Source organism: Nerophis lumbriciformis, linkage group LG30, assembly GCF_033978685.3.
Source record: "Nerophis lumbriciformis linkage group LG30, RoL_Nlum_v2.1, whole genome shotgun sequence".
Classification (NCBI taxonomy): Eukaryota; Metazoa; Chordata; class Actinopteri; order Syngnathiformes; family Syngnathidae; genus Nerophis; species Nerophis lumbriciformis.
In genome coordinates this window covers 30,919,426-30,932,816 of record NC_084577.2, presented here as the reverse complement: position 1 = coordinate 30,932,816, position 13,391 = coordinate 30,919,426, and the positions used below count along the sequence as shown (strand labels likewise).

Sequence of the window (13,391 nt, the reverse complement as noted above, 5' to 3'; positions counted from 1 at the left end):
GTTTCTTCCGACCAAAAAATATAAATAAATGTTGAATATTTTATCAAACGCATTTTGTATCGATATCAAGTATGTGTCTATCGTGATCTATATTGGTATCGTATTATCGGCCCAGCCCTAGTGTTGTGTGTCTGGGGAAGCACAGAAACAAAAGTGTTTACACAGGAGGTAAAACTTGTTGGAATTGTGCCGTTTAGTAGCATAAGATTGGCAATAAAAGATACAAATAGAGGCGTCTTCTGGAGGCTATAGTAAATAATATTAATTTATTTTGTTTTTACCTAAAAAAAAAAAAAAAAAATTATATATATATATATATATATATATATATATATATATATATATATATATTTTGGAGATGTAAAGGCAATGACATTTTTGGTTTCTTCCGACCAAAGGATATAAATAAATATCACACATTTTATCAAACACATTTTGTATCAGTATCGTATTATCGGCCCAGCCCTAGTGTTGTGTGTCTGGGGAAGCACAGAAACAAAAGTGTTTACACAGGAGGTAAAACTTGTTGGAATTGTGCCGTTTAGTAGCATAAGATTGGCAATAAAAGATACAAATAGAGGCGTCTTCTGGAGGCTATAGTAAATAATATTAATTTATTTTGTTTTTACCTAAAAAAAAAAAAAAAAAAATTATATATATATATATATATATATATATATATATATATATATATATATATATATATATATATATATATATTTTGGAGATGTAAAGGCAATGACATTTTTGGTTTCTTCCGACCAAAGGATATAAATAAATATCACACATTTTATCAAACACATTTTGTATCAGTATCGTATTATCGGCCCAGCCCTAGTGTTGTGTGTCTGGGGAAGCACAGAAACAAAAGTGTTTACACAGGAGGTAAAACTTGTTGGAATTGTGCCGTTTAGTAGCATAAGATTGGCAATAAAAGATACAAATAGAGGCGTCTTCTGGAGGCTATAGTAAATAATATTAATTTATTTTGTTTTTACCTAAAAAAAAAAAAAAATATATATATATATATATATATGTATGTGTGGGAAAAAAATCACAAGACTACTTCATCTCTACAGGCCTGTTTCATGAGGGGTTCCCTCAATCATCAGGAGATTTTTATATATTGCGTTCTACTACGGTATCGAGCACTATTTTTTGGATAACCTTATTAAGACATATATATATATATATATATATATATATATATATATATATATATATATATATATATATATATATATATATATATATATATATATACACATATATATATTGGAGATGTAAAGGCAATGACATTTTTGGTTTCTTCCGACCAAAGGATATAAATAAATATCACACATTTTATCAAACACATTTTGTATCAGTATCGTATTATCGGCCCAGCCCTAGTGTTGTGTGTCTGGGAAGGCACAGAGACAAAAGTGTTTACACAGGAGGTAAAACCATCAATCAATCAATCAATCAGTGTTTATTTATATAGCCCTATATCACAAGTGTCTCAAAGGGCTGCACAAGCCACAAAGACATCCTCGGTTCAGAGCCCACATACAACCTGTTGGAATTGTGCTGTTTATTAGCATAAGATTGGCAACAAAAGATACAAATAGTGTCAGACTTTGTGTGACTTCTTCTGGAGACTACAATAAATTATATTAATTTATTTTAAAGGTGTGTAGGTGATGATATTGCAGTGGCGGTGCGCCAAATCTGCACCCTAACAATTATATGGTGAAATTTGCGGACGATACCGTGCTCCTAAGCCTTCTACACAAGGATACGGACCCCTCTGTGTACCAAGACGAGATAGACCTACCGGTATTTATTAGGTGGTGTGACACTAACCATCTTATTTTAAATGTGACCAAGACACAGGAAATGGTTTTGGATCAGAGGAAAGTGACTGACCATGAGCCAGTGGTCATCAAAAATCAGGAAATCACCCAGGTATCCTCATATAAATATTTAGGGGTTCATATTGATAATCTTCTCTGCTGGAAGACACATATTGACAAACTGTGCAATAGACTGCAACAGAGGCTATATTTTTTGCGAAGATTAAGATTGTACGGCGTAAGCAGCCACATCATGATGATTTTCTACCGTGCCATTGTAGAGAGCATCATTAGATACGGGATCACCTCATGGTTTGGCAACCTAACCGTTAAGCTAAAAAGCAAACTGGCCGGCATGCATAAAACGGCAATGAAAATCGTAGGGAGGAAAGAATATGAGCCTATACAGAGCATCTATGAGCAGGCAGTTAGGAAAAAAGCTAAGAAAATTATTTCCAACTCACAACATCCACTCTTTCCTGAATATGGAACCCTGCCATCAGGGAGAAGACTCCGGGTCCCACTATGCAAATCTAACCGCCTTAAATTATCATTTGTCCCAGCCTCCATTAAGCTGACCAACAATGTGCAATAGAATTTTAATACATAGGTTAGCACTTTTTTAGCACATAGCACTTTAGCACATAGCACTTTAGAACTAAGCACTTTAGCACACAGCACTTTATCCATGAGCTCTAGTGCAATGCACATTGGTACTTTATCTTTATCTCCATACTGTAGATTTTATGCCTACATCAAAGTGTCTATCAAGCTCCATGTTCTGATGTTTAAATGTTAGTTGTATGGTTGTGGTTGTGGTTGTGTCTGTGCTTGTGTTTTTGTTCTGTTGTTTTTGGGTATGTTAAGAAAGCAATGATGCACTGTGCCCAAGACAAATTTCCCCGCGGGTACAATAAAGTTGAACCTTGACCTTGACCTTGAAATTCAATTACATTACGGGGACAACCTGCAGTGTATGTGTGCTAATTTCTCTAACCCTATTTCTGTTTATTCTAGATACTACGCACAATGTGGTGGTGCAGAACCTGCAGGGTGATGCAAGTTCCAGCCATAAGAGAATTTTATGTTTTGAGTCGCCTGCGGAAGTTCAACCAGCAGGTTCAAAATCAGGGACAACGGCCGCACCTTCTTTAACAAACACATTGACTTCACAAAGCACCACTCAAACTAAAAAAGGCTACTCCCATGCAGCCCCTCGTACAAGGCCTGCTATCCTGGGTGGCAATAAACCCAAACGGAAGGTCGAAACCATCAGGTGCGTTGCAGATCGCCAAGCTAGTGGCAACTTGGTTGTGCCCATAGCTCCAAAACAACAAGAGAACAATGTCACAAAGAACTCAACCATCCTCAACCAAGAACCTCAAACTGCGAGTGGAGCTGGACGCTTAGAAGTAGGATCTAAATCCAAAGCATTGGTAGCAAAACCCAGCCTTGATAAGGATGGAACCCAAACGAAGGACTCTGGTGGGTCTAAATCATTGTCACCTGTGTCTGAACCAAAGTCTACGAGTAGTAAAGATCCTAAAGAACATACAGAGAAAAAGACTCTTCCTCAGGACAAACCAAATGTGACGGCCAACAAGGAAAACGAAGTGATTGTTGGCTCCCAAGATCAGCTTCATGCGTCAACACCTCCCTCTTCTGAACCATCAGACTTATGTCCTCCAGCTGTTACACAATCCAGGTCTGCCAAAATTCCCTCAAAGACCAGTTCTTTCACCAAACAGGCAGCTGAGATGCTGCAGGACATTCACAGACCAGCTAAGAAGTCTGGAATCAGCAGTCCAGACCCCGAAGGGACTGGCAATAACCAGGATGAGTCCATGGACTGTCCCAGGACTCCTTTGCAACAGAAAAAGGGCAAAGACGCAGAAGGAACGCCGAAGAACCTTCTTCCCCACAACACCCCAGACATTCCCACAAGCAGCCCGGCCAGCGAGGCTGGCAGTGAAAACAGCATCAACATGGCCGCTCACACGCTCATGATCCTGTCGCGCTCCGCCATCTCCAGGACTGGCTCGCCACTCAAGGACAGTCTGCGTCAGAAGGAAGTGGGCGAGAAGTCTCTCTCCAGCTTGAAGGACTCAAAGAAGCGCAAGCAGTCCCCAACTACAGCCAGCCCCCCAGGGAAGAAAGCAGCAAAGCAATCTCCCGACAAAAAGACAGAGCGGGTAAGACTTCGTCTTTGTTGTCTTAATTCAAATATCTTTATAGGCAGGATTTTCTGAATTGTTTTCCATTTGTTTATACATTTGTAAAGTTTCATTCGGTCTTAAGCTGGAGGTGAGTCACTGATCTCCAGACAGCCTCCACATCAGACCAGTCACCAAAACCACACCAAAGGATTGTCATTTCCCTCTCTTCCCGGCAAGATGCTGAATTCAAACAGCACTTGATCCGAGAATAGTGACCTGACAAAACACACAAGAACCCAAAAACAGAGGAGAAGTAAATGGCCACCAACAAAACATCAACTTGAGTAGTTCTATTTGTGGCCATGGTTTTACTTTTGGTGCCAATGGTCAGCCAAATGTAACTCACCACTCTGTTATCATCCATATTTGGCATTTCTACCACATTTAATGACTGTGATCGGGTGTTACTTGAATGATCATCAAAGGAGGGCAAATGCATACGATATTATTGTTGTCCTCCTCTAACAAGCTGCTTTTCAATTTTGCAGAAAAGGAAAAAAGTCATAAATTGCTTCCCTCACGACCTGGATGTGGAAAAGTTCCTTTCTTCACTTCACTACGATGAATGAAAGCCAACAGGAAAGGGCTGCCATACCATGATGACCTGCTAGGGTTACTCTCACGGAATAAAAGGAGCCATCTGCTGACCAGTACCCATGGTTAATTTTCATACCACAACCTCAAACCTTGTACAGGTAAAAGCCAGTAAATTAGAATATTTTGAAAAACTTGATTTATTTCAGTAATTGCATTCAAAAGGTGTAACTTGTACATTATATTTATTCATTGCACACAGACTGATGCATTCAAATGTTTATTTCATTTAATTTTGATGATTTGAAGTGGCAACAAATGAAAATCCAAAATTCTGTGTGTCACAAAATTAGAATATTATTTAAGGCTAATACAAAAAAGGGATTTTTAGAAATGTTGGCCAACTGAAAAGTATGAAAATGAAAAATATGAGCATGTACAATACTCAATACTTGGTTGGAGCTCCTTTTGCCTCAATTACTGCGTTAATGCGGCGTGGCATGGAGTCGATGAGTTTCTGGCACTGCTCAGGTGTTATGAGAGCCCAGGTTGCTCTGATAGTGGCCTTCAACTCTTCTGCGTTTTTGGGTCTGGCATTCTGCATCTTCCTTTTCACAATACCCCACAGATTTTCTATGGGGCTAAGGTCAGGGGAGTTGGCGGGCCAATTTAGAACAGAAATACCATGGTCCGTAAACCAGGCACGGGTAGATTTTGCGCTGTGTGCAGGCGCCAAGTCCTGTTGGAACTTGAAATCTCCATCTCCACAGAGCAGGTCAGCAGCAGGAAGCATGAAGTGCTCTAAAACTTGCTGGTAGACGGCTGCGTTGACCCTGGATCTCAGGAAACAGAGTGGACCGACACCAGCAGATGACATGGCACCCCAAACCATCACCCAACCATGCAAATTTTGCATTTCCTTTGGAAATCGAGGTCCCAGAGTCTGGAGGAAGACAGGAGAGGCACAGGATCCACGTTGCCTGAAGTCTAGTTTAAAGTTTCCACCATCAGTGATGGTTTGGGGTGCCATGTCATCTGCTGGTGTCGGTCCACTCTGTTTCCTGAGATCCAGGGTCAACGCAGCCGTCTACCAGCAAGTTTTAGAGCACTTCATGCTTCCTGCTGCTGACCTGCTCTATGGAGATGGAGATTTCAAGTTCCAACAGGACTTGGCGCCTGCACACAGCGCAAAATCTACCCGTGCCTGGTTTACGGACCATGGTATTTCTGTTCTAAATTGGCCCGCCAACTCCCCTGACCTTAGCCCCATAGAAAATCTGTGGGGTATTGTGAAAAGGAAGATGCAGAATGCCAGAGCCAAAAACGCAGAAGAGTTGAAGGCCACTATCAGAGCAACCTGGGCTCTCATAACACCTGAGCAGTGCCAGAAACTCATCGACTCCATGCCACGCCGCATTAACGCAGTAATTGAGGCAAAAGGAGCTCCAACCAAGTATTGAGTATTGTACATGCTCATATTTTTCATTTTCATACTTTTCAGTTGGCCAACATTTCTAAAAATCCCTTTTTTGTATTAGCCTTAAGTAATATTCTAATTTTGTGACACACGGAATTTTGGATTTTCATTTGTTGCCACTTCAAATCATCAAAATTAAATGAAATAAACATTTGAATGCATCAGTCTGTGTGCAATGAATAAATATAATGTACAAGTTACACCTTTTGAATGCAATTACTGAAATAAATCAAGTTTTTCAAAATATTCTAATTTACTGGCTTTTACCTGTATATCCGTGGTTCATTTTCATACCACGACCTTAGACTTTGCATACCCATGATTCATTTTCAGACCTCGTGTACCCATGATTCATTTTCGTACCATGACCTTTTTCATACCATGACCTCAGCCCTTGTATACCCATGATTCATTTTCGTACCATGACCTTTTTCATACCATGACCTCAGACCTTGTATACCCATGATTCATTTCCACACCATGACCTATACCTTGTGTACTAATGAGATTTTTATTTGACCAATTAGCTTGCACTGTGTGGGCGATTAGAAGTCGCAGCCGTACAGCAAACATGGCACTTTCTTTTCCCTATCCTTCTGCTCCATTATAATGTAATTAATTGAACATAATTATGATGATCAGTGTATAGTTCTGCTGTAGAGTATTTATAGACTTAAAAAGTGCATATTATTCTCAAAGGTGGGTCAGCAATTATTTGGTCAATATTTGACTCCCAGTTGTTTAAACCAGCTAACTCTGCTGGTGTGTGCAGAATGCATTCAAATGTCATTAAATTGTGCATCTGTTTAAAGAGGACTCGAGTGTTTATCATGTGAAAAAATGAGGTACAAAACTCTAGTTCAGTGGTTCGCAAACCTTTTTCACAAAGTAGCACCTCAAAAAAACACTTTGCTCTCCAAGTACCATCATGAGAGCATAGTAGCATTGTATACCTACATATTCATTACAAACAAGGCAGAGGTTTTATTTAACAAGTACATTTATTTTTGTTGGCCACTGCACACAATTTGAACAGTAACGCTAATTGAATATAAGAAAAGAAGACTACTTGACTAATGAATAAAACTATAAAAATTGCACACCAAATTTTTGCCTTTCACGAGATAAAGAATTCCTGTTCTCGATAGAAATAGTTCAATAATATTTCATTAGGAGCAGGACTATTAAAACCATACTTGCCAACAGGGCCGGCCCGTGGCATAGGCCGTATAGGCAAATGCTAAGGGCGCCGTCCATCAGGGGGCGCCACGCCAGTGCCACAAATGTTGGAGAAAAAAAAAAAAAAAAAAGTAATCCCACGTTAATTAAAATGCAAAGTAAAGCCTATTTAATAGAAATATTATTTGTTACAACATTACGCCCCCCCCTCCTCCCCCCGCACGGTGCGCCCCCTCCCTTCCCGTATCATGACTCTTTTTGGACGTCACCACATCAAAAAATCAACACAAGATGTCAAAACGGCCAAAACTGTCAGGTGCCCAGGGAAGAAAAAAGAGAAAAGAAGAGGAGGAGAAACGAGAAAAGACAGAGGTAGCAGGTAGGTAACGTTAGCCTACATGAAATTATTTGTCTGTTACAGAATGTGATAGTAACCTGGCTTTTTAGCATTAAGCTAATGTTACATGATTCGGCAATTGCTAATCAATAAATAGCTACTTCTGTTTTAACGTTGGGTTAATATTGTGGAGGGGGCTAAATTGTTTTGGAAAATAATAATGTAACGTTAGGTAATTACAGTACTCCCACCTTACATTCCTCAGGGACATTTGTATTGGATCTTTTAAGCAGGTGTTTTTTGTTTACATTGTTATTGCCTTCTGGTTAGCTAATGGTTGCCCTGCAGGTAATAGTCACTTTTCCACCCCTTTATATATTAGGTATAGTTGTAAGTAAAAAAAAAAAAGGTCAAAGACAAAGCTATTCGGCTTCTTGTGAGTATATACACTTCACTGCCGATGTGGGGGGGGCGCCACCTAAAATCTTGCCTAGGGCGCCAGATTGGTTAGGGCCGGGCCTGCTTGCCAACCTTGAGACATCCGATTTCGGGAGGTGGTCGGCGGGGGGCGTGGTCAGGGGTGGGGCGGGGCGTGGTTAAGAGGGGAGGAGTATATTGACAGCCAGAATTCACCAAGTCAAGTATTTCATACATATATATATATATATACATCCTGAAAATATGCAAACAAAACTGTGTTTAGATAATTGATACTTAAACTTGCATAAATAAATCTTAAGGAATATAACATAACTTGGCTTCTGAGAGCTTCAAAATGTAATGAATAAAATGCTAAAGTTGTTGATGAACAAGCAATTATTTTAATAATTAAATATGGTAATTTTAAATGAATTATGATCATTTAAAATTAATTATTTAAAATATGTTTATTTTAATGTATAATTCTATGGCTGGATGTAATAAGGAGTCAGAAAAAATACAATTTTGATGTTTTTAGTAAAATATAGTAAAAATGTATTTCGTTTTTGGTTTTTTTAATTAATAAATATATTTATTTTTAGGTAAGATAAACATAATAATACAATTTATCTCTAGTATGGATGATCTAGTTCTTGTCACCCTGTTGTCCTCCCGTAGTGAAAAAAGGCTGTCCTCACTCAGGTCCGCATGGAGCTGAGTGAGGCCACGCCCCCTCCAGCTCCGGCTGAAAATCGGGAGATTTTCGGGAGAATATTTGTCCCGGGAGGTTTTCGGGAGAGGCGCTGAATTTCGGGAGTCTCCCGGAAAATTCGGGAGGGTTGGCAAGTATGATTAAAACCGCCATTCATCGCACAGACTAAATATACATACACAGTATCTTAAAGAGAGATCAGACCTACTGGAACTTAAATCGGTTTTCCCTACATATATTAAAACGACCTTAATTTATTTGCAATATCTAGTTTATTTTTTTAAAATGACACTTATTGCGTCAAAGTGGAAACAAACTAACATTTCCCGTTTGCAAATTCGGCAACAAACGATTGGACCACAGCACATAGCTGAAGGAACTACCGCTTCATTTTCACAATAAAAGGACACTCTTTAATCAACTGACACATTTGCCAAAAATCCGACGATGTCAATTCAGCGAATGTGTTTGTTGCAACCACACCCAATAAACCTTCTATCTTGAACTACGGCCAGTTGGATGCTTACCTAATTGTGCTCACAAGCCGCCGTGTAGGTTTTTATTTTGAAATTCAACGTTTACTTCCTGGGTGAAGAAGGCAGGAAATAGGTACGGCTCTCATTTCAATTGAACAAATACGGCACATTCTCCCTTCAAACGTTGTGTTTTGTGGCCAAATTCCATCTGCTGGGAAGATACACGCTGTCACATGAGTAAGGGATTCGTATTTATCATAGAAGTGGTATATTTGAACGCATCGTTTCTACGTCCCTCTGTTAGCATGGTGGCTAACCGGTTAGCATGATGAAATGTGCTGCATTCATGTCCTAATGAAGACTGGCACTGCTTAACCGGCAATGTTATTTAAGGCAACTTTACCGCCTTGAGGCACGCAACAACTTTATTGTCATCCTGTTCAATATTTGCCGTGTCAACACCATGTAAGCCGGCAAATGTATGGCCACAACAAGCCATACCAGGAGCCGTCGGATCCTGCTATGACGTCATGCTGTGTTGCAACTTTCCTCTTGTCATTTGTTGTCTTGTTGGTTCTCGCCCGCAGACCCCCTGCTGAGTTAAAGGTGACTGACATGGCAGCCAATGGAGACAGCTGTGACAAGCCTCTAAGACGCACAGGAGCCAAAGACAAACAGAATGGCAAATTTACAGGTAATAATACAAACAATTAGTGTTTGACTGACACTTTTATTAGTAGATTGCACAATACAGCAGAGGTGTGGACTCGAGTCACATGACTTGGACTCGAGTCAGACTCGAGTCATGAATTTGATGACTTTAGCCTCGACTTGACAAAATGTAAAAAGACTTGCAACTCGACTTAGACTTTAACATCAATGACTTGTGACTTCACTTGGACTTGAGCCTTTTGAATTGACATGACTTGACATGACTTGCTACTTTCCCCAAAACCCAAAGATGAAAAAGTTATTCGGGAGCGCTCCGTATTTTTCATTGTGTACTTGTCTATCAGCGTTGCGTGTGTCAGCTGGTGTGCTCTCAGTACAACAGCCAATCAAATTAGATCTACTTTGTTTTCATCACACAGCATTCATCCAATCAAATTGCAGGACAACCAACGAAGAAGACATGTCCAAACCACACGCCAGTGAACAAAAAATTATACCTAAAATAATTTTGTTTGGGTATAAAAATGACGAGGTGGTCAACACAAAACGGTTTGCAGTATGCAACACATGCGGTTCCAAAATGACTGATGGAGAGGCAACAACTTCCAACTTCGTCCGGCATTTGAAGTTGCACAAAGAAGGGTACGTTTTGAATGTAAGATAACGTTTATTGGCTAAGTAACGTGACTTTTATTTGCTGTGTAGTTAAATCAGTGAGGCTGTAAACTCACTGCTAACGTTATAACGTTATTGCAAACACGGGAATCTGTTGCAGTTCACTACCTTATTCATACTTTTTGTTCAGTGATTTTTTTTAAGCAGGGTTACGTTAGTCAATATATCACACGTAACGTTAGACGGCGGTCAGCAGCACCGCGTATTTTAGCCACCTAAAAAAAGACAAAAATAGTCAAATAAAGGTCAGTTAAAATGTATACTATATTATTAATATGTGTACCGTTTTAGCTAGCTTTCTGACATACTGTTGGTTGTTTACCTCAGTGGTCCCCAACCACCAGGCCGCGGCCCGGTACTGGTCCGTGGATCGATTGGTATCGGGCCGCACAAGAAATAATTTTTTTTTCCTTCTTTTTTTAATTAAATCAACATAAAAAACACAAGATACACTTACAAGTAGTGCACCAACCCAAAACAACTCTCTCCCCCCTTTTGTTGTGGGCATTGAACATGAAGACTCTTCCTTCACTGTTCCGAGTGGCCATGAGAGTCTTGGCAGTGCCTGCCTCCAGTGCTCCAGTGGAGCGAGTTTTCAGCCATGGTGGCATCATACTACGCCCCCATCGTGCACAAATGACTGACAGACTCTTGGCTAATTTGGTCTTTTGCAAATGCAATGCAGCATAGGGCCCTGACATATAAAAAGTACAACTTTTTTGTTATGTTCACGTATATGTCATGTTTTTTTCAATGTTAACACTTTTGTACAAATAAGTACATTTGCACTTTATTTTTCAATGTGTTTGTTCTGTAAAGGAATGAGTTAATGTTTAAAATGACTGGTTAATAGTGCTATTATAAAGTGTAATTTTCTTTCCTGCAATTTAAAATGCACTTGTTTTAATAAATAAATACAGCGTTTGAAAAGCATACACAATCTGTGTTAATATATTAGTCTGTGGTTAAAAGGACTTGAAAGGACTCGAAACTCAAAATGCAGGACTTAGGACTTGATTTGAGACTTTCCAGTCTTGACTTTGGACTTGACTCGGGGCTTGCCTGTCTTGACTCGGGACTTGACTCGGACTTGAGGGCAAAGACTTGAGACTTACTTGTGACTTGCAAGACAATGACTTGGTCCCACCTCTGCAATACAGTACATATTCCGTACAATTGACCACTAAATGGTAACACCCCAATACATTTCTCAACTTGTTTAAGTCGGGGTCCACGTTAATCAATTCATGGTACAAATATATACTATCGTCATAATACAGTCATCACACAAGTTAATCATCAGAGTATATACATTGAATTATTTACATTATTTACAATCCGGGGGATGGGATGTGGAGGGGGTTGGGGTGAGGGGGTTAGGTTGGGTTGCTATCAGCTAGTGATGGGTTGATGAGGCGTCATGAAGCGTTTCGACACATTGCAAAACTGTATTGATACTGTGTCGATACTGTGTCACTAAATACTGACATCTGCTGGACATTAAAAATCCCTACAGGCAACCTATGGACCGACTCAACTGACACTGATTGTATGCCCTAGTACAGGGGTCACCAACCTTTTTGAAACCAAAAACTACTTCTTGGGTACTGATTAATGCGAAGGGCTACCAGTTTGATACACACTTAAATAAATAAATATATTGTCATTTGTAAGTTACACGTAAGTGTGATTTAAACAAGAATAGCTAAATAAATAAATGTATATATATAAAAAAATGGGTATTTCTGTCTGTCATTCCTTTTACGGAAGGTTTTTTGTAGAGAATAAATGATGAAAAAAAAACACTTAATTGAACGGTTTAAAAGAGGAAAAAACACGAAAAAAATTAAAATAACATTTTGAAACATAGTTTATCTTCAATTTCGACTCTTTAAAATTCAAAATTCAACCGACAAAAAGAAGAGAAAAACTAGCTAATTTGAATCTTTTTGAAAAAATTAAAAAAATAATTTATGGAACATCATTAGTCATTTTTCCTGATTAAGATACATTTTAGAATTTTGATGACATGTTTTAAATTGGTTAAAATCCAATCTGCACTTTGTTAGAATATTTAACAAATTGGACCAAGCTATATTTCTAACAAAGACAAATCAGTATTTCTTCTAGATTTTTCAGAACAACAATTTTAAAAGAAATTCAAAATACTTTGAAATAAGATTTAAATTTGATTCTACAGATTTTCTAGATTTGCCAGAATATTTTTTTTGAATTTTAATCATAGTAAGTTTGAAGAAATATTTCACAAATATTCTTCGTCGAAAAAAAACAGAAGCTAAAATATTTATTATTCTTTACAATAATAAAAAAAAAATTTAAAAGGTAAAAAGGTATATTTGTTTAAAAATCCTAAAATCATTTTTAAGGTTGTATTTTTTCTCTAAAATTGTATTTCTAAAAGTAATAAGAAGCAAAGTAAAAAATAAATGAATTTATTTAAACAAGTGAAGACCCATCCATCCATCCATTTTCTACCGCTTATTCCAAGTGAAGACCAAGTCTTTCAAATATTTTCTTGGATTTTCAAATTCTATTTGAGTTTTGTCTCTTTTAGAATTAAAAATGTCGAGCAAAGCGAGACCAGCTTGCTAGTAAATAAATACAATTTAAAAAATAGAGGCAGCTCACTGGTAAGTGCTGCTCTTTGAGCTATTTTTAGAACAGGCCAGCGGGCGACTGATCTGGTCCTTACGGGCTACCTGGTGACCGCGGGCACCGCGTTGGTGACCCCTGCCCTAGTATATACAATAATATAAACCAAGTCATTGTATTTCATTTAGGATTATTTCATATCTTCATTTAAATAAAAATATATTTTTATCTTTTTTAGATACAGT

At 38.5% G+C, this 13,391-nt stretch overlaps 2 protein-coding genes across 7 annotated transcripts in view; both read left to right on the top strand.

Moving 5' to 3' along the window:
* npat (nuclear protein, ataxia-telangiectasia locus) overlaps window positions 1-4,769 on the top strand; it is a 28,873-nt gene extending 24,104 nt beyond the window's left edge. For all 3 annotated transcript variants that reach the window (XM_061925904.1, XM_061925903.1, XM_061925905.1), the window contains 2 exons: window positions 2,853-4,027; window positions 4,540-4,769. In XM_061925904.1, the coding sequence (XP_061781888.1) occupies window positions 2,853-4,027; window positions 4,540-4,620 (1,256 nt within the window). In that variant the 3' untranslated portion in view covers window positions 4,621-4,769. The remainder of the gene's footprint in view (window positions 1-2,852; window positions 4,028-4,539) is intronic.
* A 4,493-nt stretch (window positions 4,770-9,262) lies between these two features.
* vmp1 (vacuole membrane protein 1) overlaps window positions 9,263-13,391 on the top strand; it is a 67,389-nt gene continuing 63,260 nt past the window's right edge. For 2 of the 4 annotated variants that reach the window (XM_061925906.2, XM_061925909.2), the window contains exons 1-2: window positions 9,287-9,423; window positions 9,774-9,880. In XM_061925906.2, coding sequence (XP_061781890.1) covers window positions 9,802-9,880 — 79 coding nt within the window. In that variant the 5' untranslated portion in view covers window positions 9,287-9,423; window positions 9,774-9,801. Of the gene's footprint in view, window positions 9,424-9,469; window positions 9,652-9,773; window positions 9,881-13,391 lie in introns of those variants that run through there. The other 2 variants (XM_061925907.2, XM_061925908.2) reach the window with 2 other exon arrangements.